This window comes from Zootoca vivipara, chromosome 9, assembly GCF_963506605.1.
Source record: "Zootoca vivipara chromosome 9, rZooViv1.1, whole genome shotgun sequence".
Taxonomy (NCBI): domain Eukaryota; kingdom Metazoa; phylum Chordata; class Lepidosauria; order Squamata; family Lacertidae; genus Zootoca; species Zootoca vivipara.
Window position 1 is genome coordinate 71,034,329 of NC_083284.1, and position 23,706 is coordinate 71,058,034.

At 43.3% G+C, this 23,706-nt stretch overlaps 1 protein-coding gene across 9 annotated transcripts in view; it reads left to right on the forward strand.

Moving 5' to 3' along the window:
* PROM1 (prominin 1) overlaps nucleotides 1-23,706 on the forward strand; it is a 99,081-nt gene that overhangs the window by 58,789 nt on the left and 16,586 nt on the right. For all 9 annotated transcript variants that reach the window (XR_009558185.1, XM_035112683.2, XM_060278987.1 and 6 more), the window contains 12 exons: nucleotides 672-889; nucleotides 2,381-2,455; nucleotides 4,465-4,528; nucleotides 10,165-10,324; nucleotides 11,195-11,347; nucleotides 13,377-13,500; nucleotides 15,052-15,155; nucleotides 16,041-16,125; nucleotides 18,759-18,905; nucleotides 19,447-19,518; nucleotides 20,734-20,826; nucleotides 23,037-23,090. Coding sequence is in view for 8 of the 9 variants with exons in the window: in XM_035112683.2 (XP_034968574.2) it covers nucleotides 672-889; nucleotides 2,381-2,455; nucleotides 4,465-4,528; nucleotides 10,165-10,324; nucleotides 11,195-11,347; nucleotides 13,377-13,500; nucleotides 15,052-15,155; nucleotides 16,041-16,125; nucleotides 18,759-18,905; nucleotides 19,447-19,518; nucleotides 20,734-20,826; nucleotides 23,037-23,090 (1,349 nt within the window). In the remaining variant the exon portion in view is untranslated. The remainder of the gene's footprint in view (nucleotides 1-671; nucleotides 890-2,380; nucleotides 2,456-4,464; nucleotides 4,529-10,164; nucleotides 10,325-11,194; nucleotides 11,348-13,376; nucleotides 13,501-15,051; nucleotides 15,156-16,040; nucleotides 16,126-18,758; nucleotides 18,906-19,446; nucleotides 19,519-20,733; nucleotides 20,827-23,036; nucleotides 23,091-23,706) is intronic.

The window sequence follows — 23,706 nt, forward strand, 5'->3', positions numbered from 1 at the left end:
GGGAAATGAATTAATCCGTTCCAGATGGGTCCACGGTGTTCATAAACCGAAAATTCATAAACCGAGGTGTTCATAAACCGAGGTTCCACTGTACTTGCTTTGTAAATGGCCGTCCTGGAGAAGCTGGTGCTAAGCGGGGCTCTAGTGATAGAACATGATTAGAGGACTTTGGTAACAAATGTGGCCTGTGAATTTCAAGCTCCTCCTTTTAGAACTGTATTGTCCTCTTAATTGCAGTATTGGTACCTTGATCTGGTAGTAGTCCTTTCTGTGTTGCTAGATGATGCACAAAGCTGGTGCCTAAGCCATCTGGTAGGGTTGCCATATCTTGGAGAGCAAAGAAGAGGACAGCCTGAGTTGGGGGAAAGAGATTTGCAGGCGCGCGGAGCCGCTGCATCTGCGTGCCTCTTTCCCCAGCTCGGGCTGGCAACGGCTGTGCCATGTGGAGCAGCCCCAGCCCAAACTGCCCAAGCCTGAGCCAACACCCCCCCCCCCAATTAAAAAAACCCCAACCCTTACATTTCCTTTAAAATGTAAAAATCCACCCGGATGGGAATGTTGGCCCCCCCAAAAGAGGACATGTCCAGGTTTCCCCGGACGTACGGCAACCCTACCATACCGCTAAAGTTCTTGGGTGTTGTTTTGTTTTGTTTTTAATTCAATCATGACAGCTATTCGTGAAACAAAGGAGGCTCTGGAGAACGTGAGTGTGTCTGTGGAGGTCCTGCAGGAGGGCACCGAGAAGCTGCATGCCAACCTGACGGATGTTAAAGAGCACCTGATCAACACACTCGGGGATTCAGCTTGCACAGCTGCCCAAGCGTCATCCACCTGCAACGTCATCAGGAATTCCTTAGATCAGCTAAACATCAATGCCAACTTCAGCAAGGTAAGGGAGATATTCCATCAACATTCCACCAGTTCTTCTCAGTGGCCGAATTCTCACTCAGAAGTCAGCCTTTTTTCTGGCCATTGAATGAATGAATGAATTTGCACATCACCCTTCGGCATCAAAGTACAAAATAAAAACACAAAATGCTTAATAAAAAATTGGAACAACAAAACAATCCCACCTCCCACAAACACATTTATAAGGCCATAGAATATCAATCAGCCCAAAGGCAAGGCTATAAACATTTTCACCTGGCACCTAAAGATGTATAATGGAGGCATAGGGCAAGAGATGAGCCTTCCACAAGTGCGGAGCCACTGCAGAAAAGGCCCATTCTCATGTTGCTGCTCTCCGGACCTCTCATGGGGCAGGCACATGAAGAAGGGCTTCTGATGATGGTTACAGAGTTCAGGTCAGTTCACTCAGTCTATTCAGACTGAAGGTAGGGCCTCATGTGACCAAGCACCTTTCCAAACAAAAATGCTCATTGGGACGTGGAAAATAAGGTGCTGATGAGTAGGGGTGGTTCTTGTCTAACCTTCTCTCTGGTTACAGGTAGGTAGCCGTGTTGGTCTGATGCAGTCAAAACAAAATAAAAAAATCCTTCCAGTAGCACCTTAGAGACCAACTAAGTTTGTCATAGGTATGAGCTTTCTGAAGAAGTGTGCTTGCACATGAAAGCTCATACCTATGACAAACTTAGTTGGTCTCTAAGGTGCTACTGGAAGGATTTTTTTTATTTTGTCTTCTCTCTGATGTGCAAGTTTTTCCTTGACTGGGGAATGTTTTCTATGTGCAGGAAAACCATAGCTGCCAAGTTTTCCCTTTTCTCGCGAGGAAGCCTATTCAGCATAAGGGAATTTCCCTTAAAAAAAGGGAGAACTTGGCAGCTATGGAAAACTCATGTGAGCCCCTATTTGCAATCTGATGTGGTACACCCCAGACATGGGTTTACCAAATCAGTGAGACCTAGGCCAGCATAGTACCTCCTTAAAAACACTACACCCTTTAGAAACCTCTTCCATGTTGATTTGCCTGCTGAGGAGCCTTTCTTCCTGGATAGCTCAGTCGGTAGAGCATGAGTCTCTTGATCTCAGGGTTGTGGGTTTGAGCCCCATGTTGGGCAAAAGATTCCTGCAAAAGATTCCTCGTGGTCCCTTTCAACTCTAAAATTCTGTGATTCCATGTTGCAGCAGACTTGGGATCGTATTTTAGAATGTATTCTCAGCACATGCAGCACATGAATGTATTCTCAGCTGCCAAGTACACAACATGCCCAATGATAATCAGGGCCTGGATATTGTAGGGGAAGGTTGGTTGTTGTTTGCCATTATTTAACCATTTTTTGCGGGAGAGGAAAGCCCACAGGATGATATTGGGAATTACAGTGAAGCTGAACAAATGATGCAAAGAACAAAGGAAGACTTGACTTTAAACAAATGATGCACAGACTAAAACAAACTTTAACATCTCTTTTCTTCCCTTCAGTTGCCGGGAGTGAATGCTCAACTTGTCAAAGTCAATGAGGTCCTTAAAACAGACCTCTCTAGTCTTGTTCAAAAGGTATGTTACTAGAAGGTATAAATCCATTTACTCTAATTTCAGGATCACACCTGGTGCTCAAGAAGCTGTCGAATTTTGCGCCTTAAGAAAATGTGTCAGCAAATAGATGCTCCGAGTATCTTTGTGTACCAAGGCACATAAGACAAGAGGGGGTGCGCAGCCTTTGTGCCAATGTTACACTTTCCTAAAGTGAAATTGGAGGCATGCCTTATTTATTAAATTTCTATCCCACCTGTTGGTTCAGAAGGACTCCCATGGCGGCGTACATAAAATAATAAAATAAAACTACATTGGGGCTGTTTTACCTGCTCTGATACATAGCATCAGTCCTGAAGTCTGATGCATTTAGATCTCCCACCCTCAGACAAGGGATGTGCAGGGCAGGGCAGACACAATTGTGGATGCCTTTCTCTTGATGTTTAGAGCGTCAGTGCAATTGCTAGGCCTCTTAAGTTATCTCTGAAATCCCCCCATGGGTTGCAACAAGGCATGCCAGCTTGACGGACATTTCCATAATACATATAAGCAAAAATATGCATTCCCAATTGTAAGAGAGAGGGCTTGTAGAGAGCAGCCCACTCTGCTTACTTCTACCAGCTGGGAGAGCAGCAGCGAGAGCAGCAAGTCTGGGAGGGAAAACCAGGAACAGGAAGTGGTCAAGAAGGGTCCAGGGCTCTGCAGAGTCCTGGAGGCTCAGCTCCAGGCTGGGAGCAGGGAAGCAGGGGTGGAGCTAGCTTCAGCAGGGACTGGAAGGGAGGAGGTAGGTAGAAAGGCACCCCAGGAGCCTGGTTTGGGACCACGGAGGACCCATAGAGCAAGGAGGAGGGACGTTTGGATGCCCAGTCTTAAAAGGGGGGTCAGAGCTCGCGAGACGCCATTGTGGGCTTCTGCCCCACGCAGAGCAGACATGATTTGAGACATCTCACCACTGTATATAGCATGCACAACAATAAAACTCTGAAAATCCAGAGGATGTGTGGAGTGCTTACTCGGGAGTAGCCCACCCCCTTCTGTGACACATATAATACACAGGCAGTTCAGGGGAATGAAGCTCATAGATTCTTCAAAGAAGCATGATCCCAGTTCACATGCGGTGGGGAAGAGTGGGCATCTTTGCACACCTCCAAGAATCATAGCTGCCAAGTACCCCGTTTTCTCCGGGAAAACCCCGTTTTTACTTACCTTTTCCCAGTGGTCCCCCGTATCACTTCGTCTCCCATTTTTCTCCGTTATTTTCTCCTGTCGGCGGCCATTTTTTTCCCCGATTTGCCCTTCTATGGGCACCAAAAATGGCCGCCGCCGGCTTCAAAAGCCGCATCTACACATGTCTGGAAGTATAGACGTGACTTCCGGTGTCGGCGGCGGCCATTTTTTGGTGCCCATAGATGGGTGGAGCGACATCGGAAGTTGCGTCGACGCACTTCCTGACATGCGTACAAGCGACTTTCGAAGCCGGCGGCGGCCATTTTTGGTGCCCATAGAAGGGCAAAGCGACACCGGAAGTTACGTCGACGCAACTTCCAGTGTCACACGGCTGCCGGTCCCGGATTCTGCAGTCCGGGACTTGGAAGGTAAGCCAAGAATGTGTAAGCCAAGTATTCCATAATGATGTCTACTCATGTGATACCACCCACGCGACTGTGAAAACGTGCTGGGAGAGCAAGCATGCACATGTCATTTGTGTGATTAGGCATCTGTGTGAGAACTGAGGTCTCCACATGGTTTGAAGTGTCTGATAGGAGAGAGAGGTGTTCTCTCCACCGTGGAAAGGCTGTCACTGGTAGCGTGAACCAGGCATATAGTGAATGTGCATCAGCGCTATGAAAGCTCATGGTACAGTCTAATAGAATAAACCCAGCTTGCAGGTTAGCCCAACTTCCTTTGTAACAAGCTAACTTTAAAATGTGGTGCTATAAACCTTTTGGGTGTGGCCCTTTTAAAGGTAGAAATAAGCATACTGGTCTTTTGTTGTCAAGACACTGTTGGACATCTCAGTTTTTTTATTCCAGGGTTATGCAGCATTTAATGATACACCTGATTTGGTGCTCAATCAGACAAGGAACATTTTATCAGGTAAGGAGGATGAGATAATTGGTTCTCCAACTGGATTGGTTAAAATTATTGACGTGAGCTATCATTTTAGTATCATCTATTTTTTACTTAGGGAAGTAAATCAGAACTATTAAAGAGAAGCCATTAAAATATAGGTTGCTCATCTCCATTTCTAAATACCTAGTGACATTCCAAGGCAGTATCCCAGTTGATTTGGGGTAATGCTTAATCATAATATTGACTACAGTACTTTTTTATTGAATAAGAGCATTTCCTTGATTGCGGTGGGTTGAGGGAGATCTCCACTGCATCAAGGCTATGGCAAAGGCTTCATTCCAGGGGAAGAAGAAGGAAGAGATGGATGGGTGGTTTGTGGAGGAGTCCCTAATCCAGCCATGACTTCTTAGTAGCTGACCCAGGAGCAGTGGAATGCCATGACCTAAAACACTCTCCCAGCTAGGAGAGGAAATCGTAGTCTAATCTACTCACAAGTGAGGCTCTGTTGATAAGATGAAGGGAAGGGGGACCAAAATGTGGCTTAAGAGTGTTGACTGTGTCCATACAATGTAGGGAGAGACCAAGGAACTCTTTGGGTGAAGGCAATTCACCCAATTGGGTGCCAAGTAGCAGAAGGAACATGGGTAATGTGAGAGGGGAGAGAGGGAAGGTTGGAAGAAGAGTACAGTAGTACCTTGGTTTACAAACTTAATCCTTTCCGGAAGTCCATTCTTAAACCGTTCTTAAACCGAGGCGCGCTTTCCCTAATGAGGCCTCCCGGTGCCCTTCCACCATTCGGCTTCCATTCGTAGACCGAGGTAAAGTTCACTAACCGGAACACTACTTCCAGTTTTGCAGAGTTCATATACCGAATAGTTCGTAAACAGGGCTGTTCTTAAACCGAGGTACCACTGTACAGTATAAGGATCTTACTGCGGTGTGGCAGTGGTGAGGTATACTCCCCCCATCTTTATACACTGACATAAGACCCCCCCAAAAAACCCACAATGGCTTAGCACTGGTATTCAGTCTTAGTGTAGGATCCCTTAAATTATGGGTAGCAAGTTTCTACATTTTCACTGGCCATTCTGATTTCTAGATAGTGGTCCAGGGGCCAGAGGTCAACCTTCATAATAAAAATAGCATAAGCTAACCATGAATGTAGATGGGAGGAGAACTCAAAAGTTCTTAATGTGGGGGTACTCAAATGGTTGGGAGTGTAATACGGGCAGACATAGCCCATTTCCAGGAGGTTCCTTGCCTCAATTCTTCTTGCACCCCATGCTGTCTAGCGGCTGCTACCTCTCCTCCAGCCCTCACTTTGGAGAAAATGGGAAGGCGGCAACCCCAGGATTTCACAGGAGAAAAATGGCACTCTGTGCAAAATGGGTAGCCTGCTGGGGACATGCCAATCTTTGTTGGAGCCTCTCTGACACCTCCTATTCTGTTTCTCTTCCCCAAGGCCTAGGGACTTCTTTATTGCTTTGCTCTGGAGAGGAGAGGCTGCCTCAGCAGCAAAAGAGGGCTGGCATTAGCACTCTCTGAGAGTTGAACTGGTGGCAAATGTTCTTTAGGACACAAATGCAAGACTGTTTGTCCATTTCTAGCAAGAGGGGGCTCATAGCTTAGGAACATGGGTGCCATAGGCATAACACTGTTTACAAGTAGGCACGTTTAGAAATGATATACATGTCACAGATAAAACCTGAAGAAATGTAGACTATCTCTTAATAATTGCAGGTGTCTTCCTTTTGAGTTAAGCTCTGCACTAAGCCATAAATGTTCCAGAACTAAGCCCTCAAGCACATTTAAAATAGCTAACATGCTAGCATTTTCCAGATGGGCAAGTGTTGGTGTACCCAGAGTGAGAAAATATTTATTAATCTCTCTCAATTTTTATTCTTGCATTGTGGACCTGTTCTACCCATATAACCAGCTGTACCTTGTAAGTTTGCAAAAAGCAATCCACAGTATGTAACTCATCAAGAAATGCCAAGTGTTTTTTTCAAAATGTCATGTTCTTCCTTAATTTTTCAACCTGGGGGACTTTCAAAGCAAGATCGTTATTTCTCAGTTACTATTAATATGCATCAAGCTTTAAAAAAATCTTCATGCTCCTGTACCTGAGTAGGGGAGTAAAAGCAAAGGGCAGAATTATAACAAAACTAAGCTTGTGAAGCTCCATTGTTTTCATTCTTCCCATTGAAATTATTGGGACTCGAAACTGTTCAGTTCTGGGTGAAGACAGACATAACATGTATAGAACAGTGGGAACAACGTTGGAAGTAGAAAGACCTACATTGGCTCCCAGTGCATTTCCGAACACAATTCAAAGTGTTGGTGCTGACCTTTAAAGCCCTAAACGGCCTCGGGCCAGTATACCTGAAGGAGTGTCTCCACTCCCATCGTTCAACCCAGACACTGAGATCCAGCGCCGAGGGCCTTCTGGCGGTTCCCTCACTGCGAGAAGCAAAGTTACAGGGAACCAGGCAGAGGGCCTTCTCGGTAGTGGCACCCACCCTGTGGAACGCCCTCCTGTCAGAGGTTGACTCCTTGCGAACCCAGACCCAGCACCCCCTGCCCCAGGAGGTGAAAGGAAAAGACACAACAACATATATGTGGGATTAAAATGGCCACAGCTTTGTTGAATTCAGGTGCCTTGTGAGAGGTATTGGGCTGGGGGTCTGAGGCATGACAGGGTCAGTTAGCATTTGATGGGACCAACGCAAAACGCGAGTTTATGCAGCTGGTCCCTCCCAAATCGCTGAGGGTAGCTCTGTGGCCCCTCCACCGTGTGCTCATGGACAGAGACTACCCTCATGACCCCTCTAACGGGGTACCCCGTTATCGCCGCCACAGGAAGCAGGTGAGTCACCACTTCACCCCTTCTTCAGGTGTTTGACTAAAGGATTCCGCCCAAGGTCTAAACCCCAAAGTTCTGATAATTGCTATGGGAGGCAAAACCTGCAGAGCAGGGGAAATTCCTTCCCGGCTCTGAAGACAGCAACCATCGTACGACCATAGCAACGCCCACGTGCCTGGAAAGCAAAGGTTAGCCTGCAAAAAAATAAGATTAGAGGGTGGACTGGGTGATGCTCTGGGGCCAAGTGTGCAGCTGAGAGTGGCTCTGCCCCCCTTTTGTACTCTTGGAGCAGAGTGAATCCTCTTCCAACGCAGTCTGCTCCGATGGGGCCGTCCCCCAAGGCCGCCATGGCATAGCTGCCAAGTCTCCCATTTTCCCCGGGAAATCCCAGTTTTTCCAGCTTTTTTTGTTTTTTCCCGGTTTATTCTGGCGTGGTGGCCATTTTGGAACTGGGCGGAGCATGCTCAGAAGCGACTTTTGATGCTGCTCTGCCCAGTTCGAAAATGGCTGCAGTGCGACTTCTGCTGCGGTGGCCATTTTGAAACTGGGCAAAGCAGCATCAAAAGTCACTTCTGATCATGCTCCGCCCAGTTCCAAAATGGTGGCAGCACTACTTCCGGTCTGCTATTTCCGGCCCGGTCCCTTATTTCTCTGACAGCAACTTGGCAGGTATGCGCCATGGATTGGCCAGAAATTTCAAAACTGGATTTGGTGGGAACCCAGCAGGCACTGTGGCGGCCCGGGGAGAGGTGCCAATGGTCGGGGCAAATATGGCGTGGGTTCAGGAGGAGGGGAAACCCCCATGCTGGGTTGCAACTGCCCCCCACCCCTTTACTGGGTAAGTGGCCGTTTCTGAAAAACATACATTGTGTGCCATTTTCCAGGTGGTTGATTTTTAAAAGGGGGAAACCAGTTGTAGTTGATATGAATATAACTCAGTCCCTAAAGCAGTTTCCCAGTTATTTATGTTGGTTTTTTCATTAAAAGTGACAAATTGAATGCATGTCACAGGTGCACACGCACACACGTGTGTTATACAAAAATATTGGAAGACAGGTGGATTTTGATTGACTGGTGTTCATCTTCTACACTTCTCCTTAAATATGTCTGTCTGTCTTCACACTTGGTCTGACTTGTGTCCCACGCTTACAACAGTTTCAATGCAGTTGAATAAAATAGGCGAGAGCTGTCCCAGGTACTTTACTTCTCAAACAGAATGATTATGGCATGTTATTTCAGTGAAAAGAGATATACCTCGATTTGGGGGGGATGTGTACTCTAAGATTTCATGTAGAGACACTAAATTTTTGAACGGGGTTCATTTTGGCATAGGTTGACACAATGGTTGGATTTTAAAATTCAAAATTACTTTTAATGCATATTGAAAGTCACTGTTGCCCATTCTTTCCATCCTAGGAACTTTAAACAGTGTGCTTATACTCCTTTTGCATGATATTGTTTTCCCAACAAAGTGGCATTAGATAGCTTTAAAAATATCTGCTGCTGCTGTGTAGGCATTAGGGATGAAATTGATCATGTTTGTTGCACAGACCAACTGAAATTGTTAGGAATTTAAAAGCAGCCAGTGTTCATTATTTCCGTTTTCTGAGGTGGGGCTTAATGCAGCGCTCCCTCTATGGGTCCTGATTACTTGTTACTTCCAGATACAAATCTCAGCCCACAGTGAATCTCCCTGTTTTGCGGTCCCACCCAATGCTGGGTAGAGAAAGAAAGCGGTAAACTGGGCTATGCAGTGTTTGCATATGTTAACTGTTTTTATTACTATTAAAGGGTAAAGGGACCCCTGACCATTAGGTCCAGTCGTGACCGACTCTGGGGTTGCGCGCTCATCTCGCATTATTGGCCGAGGGAGCCGGCGTATAGCTTCCAGGTCATGTGGCCAGCATGACAAAGCCGCTTCTGGCGAACCAGAGCAGCACACGGAAACACCGTTTACCTTCCCGCTGTAGCGGTTCCTATTTATCTACTTGCATTTTTGACGTGCTTTCAAACTGCTAGGTTGGCAGGAGCTGGGACCGAGCAACGGGAGCTCACCCTGTCACAGGGATTCGAACCGCTGACCTTCTGATCGGCAAGCCCTAGGCTCAGTGGTTTAACCCACAGATGCTTAATCAGAGATTGTGTGCAAATAAACATGGTACAACCCAGTTCATGTATTACATTCTAGATTGGGTGAGGTTTGCATGCATATCCAGGATGCAGACCAGATAGAGATTTCTCTCTAGAAAATAAGAGGCTTATGGTAAATTGGGATTCAAGTTTTTAACCCGGTGATTGTAATACTGAAACTGCCTAGAGAAGACACTCTAATCTTTGGTCTGGTCTCACTGAAGTGAGAAATCTGTGTCTGGGCTGTACAACCTCAGGAGATACACACACACACACACACACACACACACACACACACACAGCAATCTGACACAGCTTTAACATTAGACCACAATTTCAGTACACAGAAGCAGAAAACTGTGGCTTGCATCAACATGCGTTACATTTAGCACTCGATTTGTATGTATGTATGTTTGTGTGTGTGTGTGTGTGTGTGTGTGTGAGAGAGAGAGAGAGAGAGAGAGAGAGAGAGAAAACATTAAAATGCCATTTTTCATTGAAATTGTATTTGTAGCTTGCTTTTTTCAGTTTCATGCTTCTCTTCATGCCTTATTCTGCTGCCTAGAGCTGCAATCCAACAAGCTTTTTTTTATTTTTAGTATGTGATAAATCGTTTTATCTTGTGCAGTATTATAATAATCATCATAAACACACTCATTTATTTCAGATATTAAAAATGTACTGGAAGCTGTTGGTTCAAATATCACAAGCTTTACTAAAATGCTTCCCATCCACAAGATAATAGCAGACTTCACCCTATATCTAACTCAGGGTGAGACATACGTTCAAGAATATTTTCCAGTAGTGGAGCAGTATGATTTCTACAGGTACGTAATTCATCTGGGTATTGATGCGCAAAGGGCCACACTGCAGTTAGTGTGCCAGCTCACATCCACATCATACATTAAAACACTATTGTACCGCTTAGCAGGAACACACAACCTCCCTCCACCCCTCACTTTCCCCTTTTCTTTTCTGACAAATGAAACCTAGGTGAATGGGAAATGCACATATCTCAATGAGGGTGTGGGAATCTTATTTTGGTGGATTTTTCCAGTGCAATCCAATCACAGTGATTAAGAAGTAGGGGGTGCTGAAGTAAATAAACAAAGTAGGTTCTGTCACCTTGTATATATTTTTCTTCTTCCCATCTCATTTTAGGGTGTGTGACTCCAATATAGGATTTCTAAAGCTGGTTTGTACTAGAAATTCAAGGATGTACCAGTGACATGGCTTTTGAATGTTTAAATATTTGCATGCCTTTCTTCTCCAACACACAACTGCTTTCTAGCCCAGGGGGTCAGCAAACTTTTTCAGCAGGGGGCCGGTCCACTGTCCCTCAGACCTTGTGGGGGGCCGGACTACATTTTGGAAAAAAAATATCAACAAATTCCTATGCCCCACAAATAACCCAGAGATGCATTTTAAATAAAAGGACACTTTCTACTCATGTAAAAACACCAGGCAGACCCCACAAATAACCCAGAGGTGCATTTTAAATAAAAGGACACATTCTACTCATGTTAAAAACATGCTGATTCCCGGATTTAGAAGGCGATTGGACCACATCCGGCCCCCGGGCCTTAGTTTGGGGACCCCTGTTCTAGCCTGGAGGTTTTCTTGTCTTGGATCTGTGTTTAAATTGCCCACTGCCATGCATGTTAATGTTACATTTGTCTTTTTATTGATTTGTCTAGGTGGCTGGGTTGCTTAATTCTCTGCTGCATGGTGATACTGATCCTTGTATTTTATTACCTGGGATTGTTATGTGGTACCTGTGGTTATGACAAAAATGCCACTCCAACAACGAGAGGCTGTATCTCAAACACTGGAGGAAACTTCCTGATGGCGTGAGTCATCTTATTCTTTGTTTCAGAATCTTCCCCAGCCTTACACTGTCTATAACATTAGTGTCTCACATCAACTATAACTAATCTGTAGCAAAGATTCTATGGACGGAAAACAGAGACAGCACATGTACTTTTGTAATAACAAGAACAATCTTTAATGAAAACATAAAAAAACAAAGAATGTCACCAGGTTAAGAGGGCTGCATTGACAAAATTGAGAGCTGGACCATAAAGAAGGCTGATCGACGAAGAATTGATGCTTTTGAATTGTGGTGCTGGAGGAGACTCTTGAGAGTCCCTTGGACTGCAAGAAGATCAAACTTATCCATTCTGAAGGAAATCAGCCCTGAGTGCTCACTGGAAGGACAGATCCTGAAGCTGAGGCTCCAATACTTTGGCCACCTCATGAGAAGAGAAGAATCCTTGGAAAAGACCCTGATGTTGGGAAAGATTGAGGGCACTAGGAGAAGGGGATGACAGAGGATGAAATGGTTGGACAGTGTTCTCGAAGCTACGAACATGAGTTTGACCAAACTGTGGGAGGCAGTGCAAGACAGGAGTGCCTGGCGTGCTCTGGTCCATGGGGTAACGAAGAGTCAGACACGACTAAACGACTAAACAACAACAACATTGACAAAATAAGTTTGGAGACCAAAAAACAAAACAAAAACCAGAAACAAAACAAAAGAAATCCTTTTTTGCACCAATGGATGTTCTCAATGTGGGGTGTGAGCTTTTGAATTCCTTCCTGAGGCAGGATATTAAATTATATATATATAAATTAAAGGTCTTTTAAGCAAACACTGTTGATGCTTTAGAGAGCTGACTGAATTCCTAAAAAGATGGTGAGGGAGCCCTCTGCAGTCTAATGACATTAAAACTTGAGCCTTTCTAAAATATCTGATCTTTGTACAGAGCAATGGAGGATACATTGGAGAAAGTTACAGAAGTGTGGGTTCATGTGTCACAAATGATATTGTTTAGACCTAAACATGTCACATGTAAATGTGACCAATATTTCCTTGCAGGCACTTGTACCAGACAGGTATGCTTGTCTGCAAACTCCAGGTGACTGCTCCATGTACACCTGGTGAGAAAACCAAGTTTGCTGTCATGTGATGTATGAAGGGGCCCTTAATTAAACGTGAAGAATTAGAAGAACGGGGGGGGGGTATTAGAAAAAGCTCTATAGTGTCTGATCTGGCTAATTTCTTTAATAGAGAAAAGAATATTGAATCCTATCGCTGTGATGAAACTGCTTTTGGCAGCAAGCAACTATTTTTAAACCATCCTGGGAATTGAAGACTTCAAAAAAGCTAATGCTAATTAGGGTATAAAAGGAGTGTTTCCCTGCAGTCTCTAAAGCAAACCTGTTTGAAGCAGGCATTTCAAAATCCATCTGAAGTCTCAAAGGAGGAAATCGAAAAGTGGATGGAGGAGAGAACTTTTAAGCTGTTCCTCAAAGTTTATTCTAATGCTTCCCCCCACCCCGAGGGGTCCACTTATGGGAAAGTACTAAGGCTGCAATCCTAACCCCATTTACCTGGGATTAAGCCCCACTGAATTGAGTGGGGCTTACTTCTCAGTAGACATGGCTAGAATTGCACCGTAATGCTGTCTTCTTCACTTGAAAGGATAGATTGTCGCCGATTCCAACACATAGTCTGGAAGTTCTTGGTTCCTATTACTTGAAAGCTACGCTTGCCCCCAACGTTCTGATTTGCCTCCTTGTTCTCACAAATTCTCATTACAGTTGACACTCTTCCCCAAACTGGAATGGGTCTCTGTGTGTGATAGATACAACAAATACTTGCTCATGTGAGCTTATATGACAGCAATCTTTGCTAGGAATGCTATGGTATATACGGTATTTGTGTGCCGTGCTTGTTTGATTAAAAATCACTTTGCTTGTCTTTGTTTTCCTTGTCACGATTCTCTTTCAGTAAGTTGATTTTAGTTGGTCCTTTTCACTTGCCTCTTAAACCAACTCATAAGATGTATTATTATTTCCCCCCTCGTTTTGTTTCAGCGGAGTTGGATTCAGTTTTCTTTTCTCCTGGGTTCTGATGCTAATAGTAGTGGTCACTTTCATTACGGGAGGAAATGTGGAGAAGCTTGTTTGTGAACCATTTGAAGACAGGAGTCTATTCAAAGTAAGGTTCCTCATTTCAAGGCCATTAAGTGATCCACAACAATGAGAAAATACACTGAAGTCAGTATTGCCTTAGAAAGCATAACTTCACTGTTTACCTACACTAGATAATCATTTACATTTACATAGTGCTGTTTTTTTGCTTAAAGCACTTCCTCTACATCTTGTTATCCCATCAGCAGCTCTATAGGGTAGGTTAGTAGTACAATGGTACCTCTACTTACGAATTTAATGCGTTCCGAACACACATTTGTAAGTCGAAAAAAATTGTAAGTCGAATCCCATAGGAATGCATTGGGAGAAAAAAATCGTAAGTAGAAGCAACCCTATCTAAAAATTCATAAGTAGAAAAAATCCTATCTAAACTGCATCCAAGATGGCAGATGGAGCTCCATTCGTAAGTAGAAACATTTGTAAGTAGAGTTATTCGTAAGTAGAGGTACCACTGTATAATCCCCCTGTTGCAGTTTGGTGAATGGACCTGAGAATGAGAGAGAGAGAGAGAGAGAGAGAGAGAGAGAGAGAGAGAGAGAGAGAGAGAGAGAGAGAGAGAGAGAGATTTGTTCTTACCGGTAGCAGAGGTGAGATCTGAACTTGGACTTCCAGGTTCCTACCGGTAGTTCAGTCTCTTTACAGCACCCCTCAGCCACTGTCAACTCAGAAGTTAGACTCATTGAATTCAGTGGAGCTTACTCCCAGGTAAGTGGGTATAGGATTGCAGCCTCGTCAATTTATGCCATCATCATAGTGTAATCTGGTATAAGATGCTTCCTGTTTCCCTAATTGGCCTCAATGCACCTCTTAGTGGCTATAATCTAGTCACTGTCAATTCTAGGTTACACTTAGGATACATAACCGTGAAGTCTGGGCTACAAAATAAATCTAGATTAATAACACATTCCAGAAGAGTTGTTATGGACCATGTCCAAAAGGTGCATTGTTTAAAAGTGCCAGTACAGATCAGATGACTGGTTATAAATTTAAATGGGGCCAAATACAACCGAAACTGAATTTCAAAAGAAGTCTTCTTTCAGGTCAGCAAAATTGCATCTCTCTAGCTCTCCAAGTCCATTCTGTCATTTGTAGATCAACAGCAAAGAATAAATTTGACTTACCAGACTTTTCACCTAAGCTGAGGCTTTTCTCTTTCTTAAATTGTTAAATTTCCTAAGCAACAATAAAATGTGTCTCACTTGGACACAGCAAAGTCTTGCTGGTCTCACGGCCTTCATATCATCTAAAACTTCTCATATCCTAAGACATTATTTTTAATGAGTTCCTAATCAGTCTAAATTAGGTGATCAGATTATAGAAAAGGAGTGTGTTACCTATTTATTTATAAAAGTTTGCAGCCTCAGGTGCTAAAACCAAATTCAGGATTGGTTTAAGTCTATAACCATAACCTTAAGACATGAGTAGATTGTGCGTGATTTCTCTAACCTTAAGGTCCATGGTTTTCCTTGAAACCAAATTAGACTCAAGAAGTCACATGAGATGCTCTCAGAATTGTGATGTGCAGAAAAAGAACATTGCTTATTTCTTTGTGTTCCAGGTTTTGGATACGCCATATTTGCTGAATCAGCAGCTGAAATACTATCTTTCTGCAATCATTTTAAAAAATCCAAACATTAACTTGACATTTGAAAAAGTTTACAGGTAACTCTGCATGTATGATGATATAAGCAAATGCAGTTATGGCTTATTTGAAATTTTGCACTGCTACATGATTGAAGCTAATTGACAAAACTCGTATTTCTCTGGCTTCAGACATAGACATTAACCTCTTTTGCAAGTCTGGACTCGCAAAACCCACCTGACCTCCCTACAATTGTTGGCTACTTGTGTATTCTCTTCCATGATCTTCCATCTCTTATAGATGCCCCCTTTAAATCTCTGCTCTCTCTCTCACACACACACACAAAAGGAAGAAAAACCAGTCAAGTACATATAAGTCAGAAGAGTGTATCAATAATAAAAAATAGATTTATTGCCGAATCTGATTTCCTCGTATTATTTCAATATAAATTAGTAGGACTCCTCCAGGTTTAGATGGGAATAAGCAAAGACAGAAACATGGGGGGGGGGTCTGTAGTGGACTGAAAGCCAGTCTAAGAAAATTATGATTTTTCCCATAATGACTGCTTCTGTGGTTGTTGTTTTTTTTAAAAAAAAAGTTGAATTCATTATTATTATTATTATTATTTTGTGTGCCCCTGCTTTGTGGTGCCCTAAGCTCATGCGTAACCTGCCTCTTTGGTAATCCAGTACCGCTGGCAGACCTCCACAACATATTGCAAACTGATTTACTCCTTTCTGTTTCAAAAAGAGGTGGTATGTGGATTTTCCAGGAGGCCTGGTTGGGTATGTTTGCGATACACAAGTGTTCCTTGGCCACCTGGAAATAGTTCTCAAGGACACTATTATTTCTCACAAGTGAATTTGGCTATTTGGCATCCTTATCTAAAAAGGGGGATTTTTGATGGCAAATGTTGCCAGCTATTTTTGTTAACCTGTTGGTGTTTATTTTACATGTGTCTTTAGTGATTGCAAGGAAAACAAAGGCATTTATACTTCCCTGCACCTGGAAAACCTTTTCAACATCCATGAAATTCTGAATGTTAGAATGGTAAGTTAATACCGGTTGTGAGCATAACCTATAGTATAATGTAGTCTAGTATAATGTTTGCAATCTTCTTTTAAAAATAAATAAATTATGTCTTGCCTGGATTTAGTTTATTTGTTCAGCCTGCCCATCCACTCCTCAGCTGACTTGTTACTTTTGCTGCCCCTCTGGTTGAGCTGAGTGCCTGCCATTTGCATATTGATGAAAAATCAGCCCTATTATTATTATTATTATTATTTATACACCGCCCATCTGGCTGGGTTTCCCCAGCCACTCTGGGCGGCTTCCAACAAATACCAAAATACATTAAAATGTCACAGATTAAAAACTTCCCTAAACAGGGCTGCCTTTAGGTGTTTTCGAAATGTCAGGTAGTTGTTTATCTCTCCGACCTCTGATGGGAGGGTGTTCCACAGGGCGGGTGCCACTACCGAGAAGGCCCTCTGCCTGGTTCCCTGTAGCTTTGCTTCTCGCAGTGAGGGAACTGCCAGAAGGCCCTCGGTGCTGGACCTCAGTGTCCGGGCTGAGCAATGGGGGTGGAGACGCTCCTTCAGGTATATAGGACCGAGGCCGTTTAGGGCTTTAAAGGTCAGCACCAACACTATGAATTGTGCTCGGAAACGTACTGGGAGCCAATTTGCCCAAGCCAGCAGATCAGGCACAGAAACCTCTTTCAGCCCAAGGCCTTCCTTCCTTCCTTCCTTCCTTCCTTCCTTCCTTCCTTCCTTCCTTCCTTCCTTCCTTCCTGGACAGCTTTCCAGGGGCTGCAAGCCTGTAGCAGATGTGGCCAGAGCCAAAAGTGGGTGAGTCAATGGATGTGACTTTTACTGTCCTTCAGGACAAACGATGCATCATCTCAGTCCAAGGGCACAATTGAGCCGGGCAAAATCACTCAAAGGTTGAGAGGTGTGGGCAAGGGAAATAAGAGGCCAGAGACAGACCCGACGGCTCGCAGGAGAGGTTCCCTACTAGAGGACCTCTAGAGCAGGGGTCAGCAAACTTTTTCAGCAGGGGCCGGTCCACTGTCCCTCAGACCTTGTTGGGGGGGGAGGCAGACTATATTTTGGGGGGGGGAATGAACTATTTCCTATGCCCCACAAATAACTCAGAGATGCATTTTAAATAAAAGCACACATTCTACTCATGTAAAAACACGCTGATTCCCGGACCGTCTGTGGGCCGGATTTAGAAGGTGATTGGGCGGATCCAGCTTTGCCTACCCATGCTCTAGAGGACCTAATTCAGTGGTTTCCTGCATGTATAGAAAATAATGGAAGACAAGCTGGAACTCTGTGTTACTCTACAGCCCAGAGGCCAGTATCCTCCCAGAACACCCCCCCTTTTCTTGAGACCAGCCTTCCAGGCAGCAGGGGAACCACTAAAATACAGGGTTCTTCAAGCACAACCCCTTCAAATAACTCAACAGGACACCCATAAATCCAGCAGGGTCGCATTTCCCCACTGTCCACCATCCTGTGTTAGTCGCCCACCAGAGGAAGTCCAAAGCAAACACATTTCCTTCTTTCACCCGTCCCACACTTTTCCTCTGCAGTGCGAATGCACATGCGGTGTTGTTCCTGGATTACCAGACCAAAGAGGAGGGAGGGGGGAAAGCCTAAGGGGTGCAATAGACTGCTCATTCAAGCACCACTCTCTTCCCAGCTGCTGCATCTTCGCCAGAAAGCAAGCTGATTCCCAGACTTCTCTGCCTTGCCGAGAGTCTTCCTCTGCCTTGTGGCGGTTGCCTGTTAGTCTACTGAGTGCAAAATAGGGGGCAACACAGTGCTGTTAAAAAAATGCTGTGCACAGAATCTATTGGACCATGTGGCTTACTGCATCAAGGCAGCTATAATGGAGCACCATTTAAAGCAGGCATGTTTTAAGTCCCCGTTTCGGGGATTTAATCCGGCCCCCATGGCAGTATATGTCCTGGGGTAAAATCCTTTAAAAAGCCCAACAACTTTTTTTAGGATTTAAAGTTCAATCCTAAAAAAAATCCTAAAAAAAGCTCAACAACTTTGGGGTAACTGTGATCAGCTCTCAATGCATGTTTACTTCATCAAATCTGGCCCTCTTTGAAAAAAGTTTGGGCACCCCTGAATTTTAAAATGATGGTCATTTCTGGCCATTTCTGTAAACTGGTTACTCACTGAAATTTGTCCGGATGAGGCAGTAGAGTCCTGATTTAATAGAATAGGATCTGGGTACTTCATAGCACGTAGAGGAGAATACATTTTTACATACAGTAAAGAAATATTCGTTAATAGAAAAGAAGCATAACAGAAGGCCTAGCACAGCACTTTCCTGCAGGAAAAATTTAAAAATAATATAAAATGAAAAGGTCCATTCAGAAAAGATATTTCCTATCTGCAGTCTCGAGTGGTGATACTCTGTTTATTCTTTTCAGAATGTTTTGTCCTGTCTTTCTTCTATGAAACACTCAAGGCAGTTTTTAAAAAAATCCATAGAGCAGAAAATGACAAACAATAACTTTACCACACTAGTTCTGCTGCACGTCAAGATGAAAGCTGTGTGTGTCTCAAATGAGAAGCTGGCAGTAGGGATTGTTCCACTTGCTGTTGTAAATGTTCTAACTTTTGGTGAGAGCTGCTTCCTCCTGCTTTTGTCTCCTATAGTATGCAGAAGATGTATCACTGAAAATCAAGCATATTAATATAAATCTAAGCAATATAGTTTTGCTTGATGAGAGGGGAAAGGAGAATTTGATGAATTTCAGTTCCTCGGGAATAAATGAGATAAACTTTGCAGCGTATCTGTCAGAGGTAAGACACTGGGGAGGTAACTTCTGTTTTCATGTGATTTAGAGAGTTTTTTTCCCACCCACCCCCACCCCAGTAAATACAGGTATTTGACACCAAGGCATGCCTTTTAAAGATATAAGCACTCACCTGTATATACTCATCTCAAACTGCAATGAAATCACCATAAACCTTTGAAGCAGTTGATTTAAGCTCTGTGTACTAGTGCTCCCTAGTGTGGCTTGAGAGAATGGCTAGTGCTCCGTGAGAAATAAATTCAGTATTGAATACACCTATAGGGCTTTGGGTGTGCACCTTTTAGCCGCCTGCAAGGTCACATCTCTCTCACACTGGGAGACCAAAACTTCATGCCCTCTGAGGAGGTCATCCACTGTGTGTTTGCATGCAAGGTGTTGCATGCTTTCTTTCAGCCTTTTCAGTTGTAAGACTCAAGTGTGCCTCCAGTTTAAATTCAGAGAGACAATATTGCTCAGCTACCAGAAGCCCAACAATCCTCATTCTCTCAGTGCTACAATGATGTGATTTTTGCTTCTGTCTTGTGCAGATCAATAAGAGTGTTACCAGAGTGGATCTCTTGTCCTTTGCTAATGATTTGGAAGCACGAGCAGACCAACTGGTGAGTTTTAATTTGATCGAAATGAAACTTTGACGAGAACGTGTTTATTCCATTTTCCATTGTTGAGACACAGCTGTAAATGGAAGAATATACAGCCATCCCTCGGTTTAAGCATGCCTCGGTTTGAGTACTTTCAGTTTAAGTACTCCGCAGACCCATCTGGAACGGATTAATCCACTTTCCATTACTTTCAATGGGAAAGTTCGCTTCAGGTTAAGTACGCTTCAGGTTAAGTACAGACTTCCGGAACCAATTGTGTACTTAAACCGAGGTACCACTGTATTTTTAAAGTAGATATCCACTTAGCCAAGCTCACCTAAAGCATCTTGATGACTTCCCTGGAAGACAGGATTAATACAAGATACTGTGTATGTCCTTACAGTGGGCCATATGAGCTAGCGAAGTAGGATGCCTGCGAAAGCAGAACTTGGGTGAATTTATCTGTAGTTTATTTTGGCATATAAATAATTGCTGGCAGTGGGCATTAATGCGAGTCAGCTTTGCATGTTCCACCTGGCCAGTGTTGCTAACATGAGGCATAACATCTTCCTGCTTGTCACACACAGAGAGTTCTCCCTCCAACAACTCATCCAGGAAAAAGGGGCAAGAAGCAAAAATTTGCTTCCAATAAGTATTTGTCCATAATTAAATACCTCAGTGGAGGGCGCCATTGCACCTTTTGGTCTACTGGAAAAATCATTGTCCTTTATCTTAAAGGAAAATGTGTTTATCCCAATAACTGAATAAAAAATAAAGTTTACCAAAACATATTTTTCAGTATTTGAACTTCGTTTTTTCAGTATTGCAAAGAGAAACAGCCATGTAGGGAAAGCATCTAAATAAAAACGCATAAGAATTGGTAGAAGGGCATACATTTTCTTAGAACTTTAATGGCATTTTGCTGTTTCTGACACAAAATGAGAAATGACTCACTTCTTTGGAAAATAAGACTTATTTATCTAGAATTAGTCACCACACCTACCAGCCAATCACCCATTCCCACCACCCTTCTGAGTAATACCCCTCTCCACCCTCTCACTATATATAAGGGTCTGGTGACTTCTGTTTCAGTGTATCTGAAGAAGTGTGCATGCACACGAAAGCTCATACCAATGACAAACTTAGTTGGTCTCTAAGGTGCTACCAGAAGGATTTTATTTTTATTTTTATCTGGAATTGTAAGCTGTTTAGTAACTTGTTTGTTTGTCTTTGCAGCCTAAAGGAGCATTAGAAAATGCATTAAAAGGACATGCAAATAGTATTCGCGTGATACATAACCAACAAGTTGTTCCATTGGAGCAAGCAATGGTAAAAAAAAAAAACTTTGCAGTTGTTGGGCTAGGACTTGATTGGGAAAGTGTATTCAACAAGCTACAAATCAGTTTGGGAGGCCAGTCAAGATTACCTCCATTCATGCAATTTCTAGATATGGTCCAGCTTCTTACACAAGGATGCTTCTTGTACAAAGATTTTCTGGAGTAAAGTTTTAGTGTCCTTGTTTGTGTGTAAGCTAAACTATGGTTTTGTGTTTAGTGCACTCCCCTCTTGTTCCCTGGCACAGCTATGAGGAAGAAATCTGAAGCTTTCTCTCCCGTTTCTGCTTTTAAAACTAAGCAGAGTTTCTTGTAACATCCAGCATACAAGCTGTGTAAAGCTGAGTTGAGCTGGGGAGGGGCCAGTTGTAGCATTTCATATCTTTCTACATGTTAGGCTTTAATTTGGCTTTTCTTGTGATTTTACTACTGCTTCAGGATGCTATATTTTGTTTTGAAATAATTTCCTTGCTGAAAAGTACTTGTGTTCTTGTTTGCTTGTTTCCTCCCTCCCCCCTCACTCTTCTAATTAACTCTTAATCATTCTCAATATTTCTTTTTCCAAAAACTGACTGTCAAGAAATATGTTAGAGCTAGGGTAAGTGCTTTTCCTTTCTTACACTGCAAGTGGGAGCTTTAGACACATTTCAGATCAGGGACTCCGCATCATTCAACCTCAGTGTGATACTTTGATCAACCTGGTGATGTTATAGCAGGCACCCCCAAACTGCGGCCCTCCAGATGTTTTGGTCGACAACTCCCATGATCCCTAGCTAACAGGACCAGTGGTCGGGGAAGATGGGAATTGTAGTCCAAAACATCTGGAGGGCCGAAGTTTGGGGATGCCTGTGTTATACGGTACAGAGAAACCTAAGCAGAAAACCAGAACAGTGGGGACAGGGAGAGTATAAGACAGCAGTCCTCTTGGTTGTAGACAGATGCTGGTCCTTGCATATGGGTCCATAATAACATCTTGCAGCTGCTCCATTAAATGCATATAGCATGTTACAAGCCAACATTGTAGTACAAAGCTGAGTTGGGTGTAATTACATGTTCCAATAAATTAGGGCTGACTCCATAAACACCAGCCCAGTCCAAGTTTCTCCCCTTCCCCTCAACATGTTGTACAAGCTAAGTACATGCATTGATGAAGGCACCCCCAAACTCGGCCCTCCAGATGTTTTGGAACTACAACTCCCATCATCCCTAGCTAACAGGACCAGTGGTCAGGGATGATGGGAATTGTAGTCTCACAACATCTGGAGGCCCAAGTTTGCCTATGCCTGCATTAATGTCACTAGGTTATTTTTCTTCACCAGTGACAGCCCATGACATAGAGCAGGCACTGTGGAAACCCATAGGGTGTTGATATTGGGCAGCCCATCTTTCTCATGACATGTAATTCTCACCTTGGACTTGGAAAGCCTGGGTTTAAATTGGTGTGGCATCCGTGACACTGAATGACCTCTCCCATAGAGATCTTGAAGTGGGCATGTAATCTTAACAGTGGACACTTGTCCACACTGCAGATTCATGGAACTGTAGGACCACCGAGATAAGGGATGAGGAAGCTTGCGATCCTCATGTGCTGTTGACTACAATCTCTACCATTGGCTGTTGGTCTTTCTAGCTAGGGCAGGTGGAAATTGCAGTTCAATAATACCCACAAGTCCAAAGATTAGCAGCTCCTGGCCTAGAGCTTTGTAGTCTATAAAATGGGAGGGATTTCTTAATTTTTATGCACTCTCGTTTTCCATTGCCTGAACTTTGTAGCATTGAAAACAAGCAGACACCGTAAATTCATGCTCCAGATGTAGGTATTTCAAACTACAGTGGTACCTCTACTTACGAATTTAATGTGTTCTGAATGCACATAGGAATGCACTGGGAGAAAAAATTCGTAAGTTGAAGCAACCCTATCTAAAAATTCGTAAGTAGAAAAAATCCTATCTAAACCGCATCCAAGATGGCGGATGGAGCTCTGCTCGTAAGTAGAAACATTCGTAAGTAGAGTTATTCATAAGTAGAGGTACCACTGTATATAAAACTACACCACAAGAATGGTTTCCATTCTACTTAAAATAGATATATATTTACAAGGCTTTACGTTCAGGAAATATGGCTTTACAGATCAAGCTTTTTCTCTGGAATATGGTATAAGAGGTTTGTGTGATAGACTTCCTTTTGTTTTGTGTCTTTAACCAGAGCACTTTAAACCAGAGCATAAGGTTACTGCAGAAAACATCATCAGAGCTTCCAGTAAGTTTTTGCTCATTTGTTTCTCCTGAAATAAAACCCCTGTTAGGGTTGTTTCTTTAAAACATTAACTACCTATTTTGCGACGCATTTGCTAGGCAGTATTTTGTGTTCATTTTACTCTAGTGAAGAGATGGAATGTTGTACATTAAATTCAGCTGATAACCGAGTTCAAACATTATCAGTTCCATTCAGACAATGCTGAGTACTTGAAAGTCCACCAGAGAAAATAATCTCCACATAGGAAACTACATGTTAGGGGGAAGTGTTAAAATTTAGTGAACTCTCTGATATGCTAGCTTGTTACACAAAGGGAAATTGTTAATACTTAGAAGTATTCAGACTACAGATTAGTGAAAATTAGGCCTCCAGTAGTGATTGGATGATCCTCCAGATTATAGTTTAGAGGACTGGAAATCATCCCTGTGCTCAAGTGCTCCCAACTCCCCTTGTGTGTGCAGTTTATGGAATTGCTTATCTGAAGTTGTGGTTGAATGTAGCAAACCATGTTTTGCTCAAACCAGGAAGCAATTAATAAAGCTGCACAAAGGGAGGGACAGGAAGGGACCATGTGAGCACAGGGCCCATTCCCAACCCTCCAACTGTGGTTTGTCTGCAT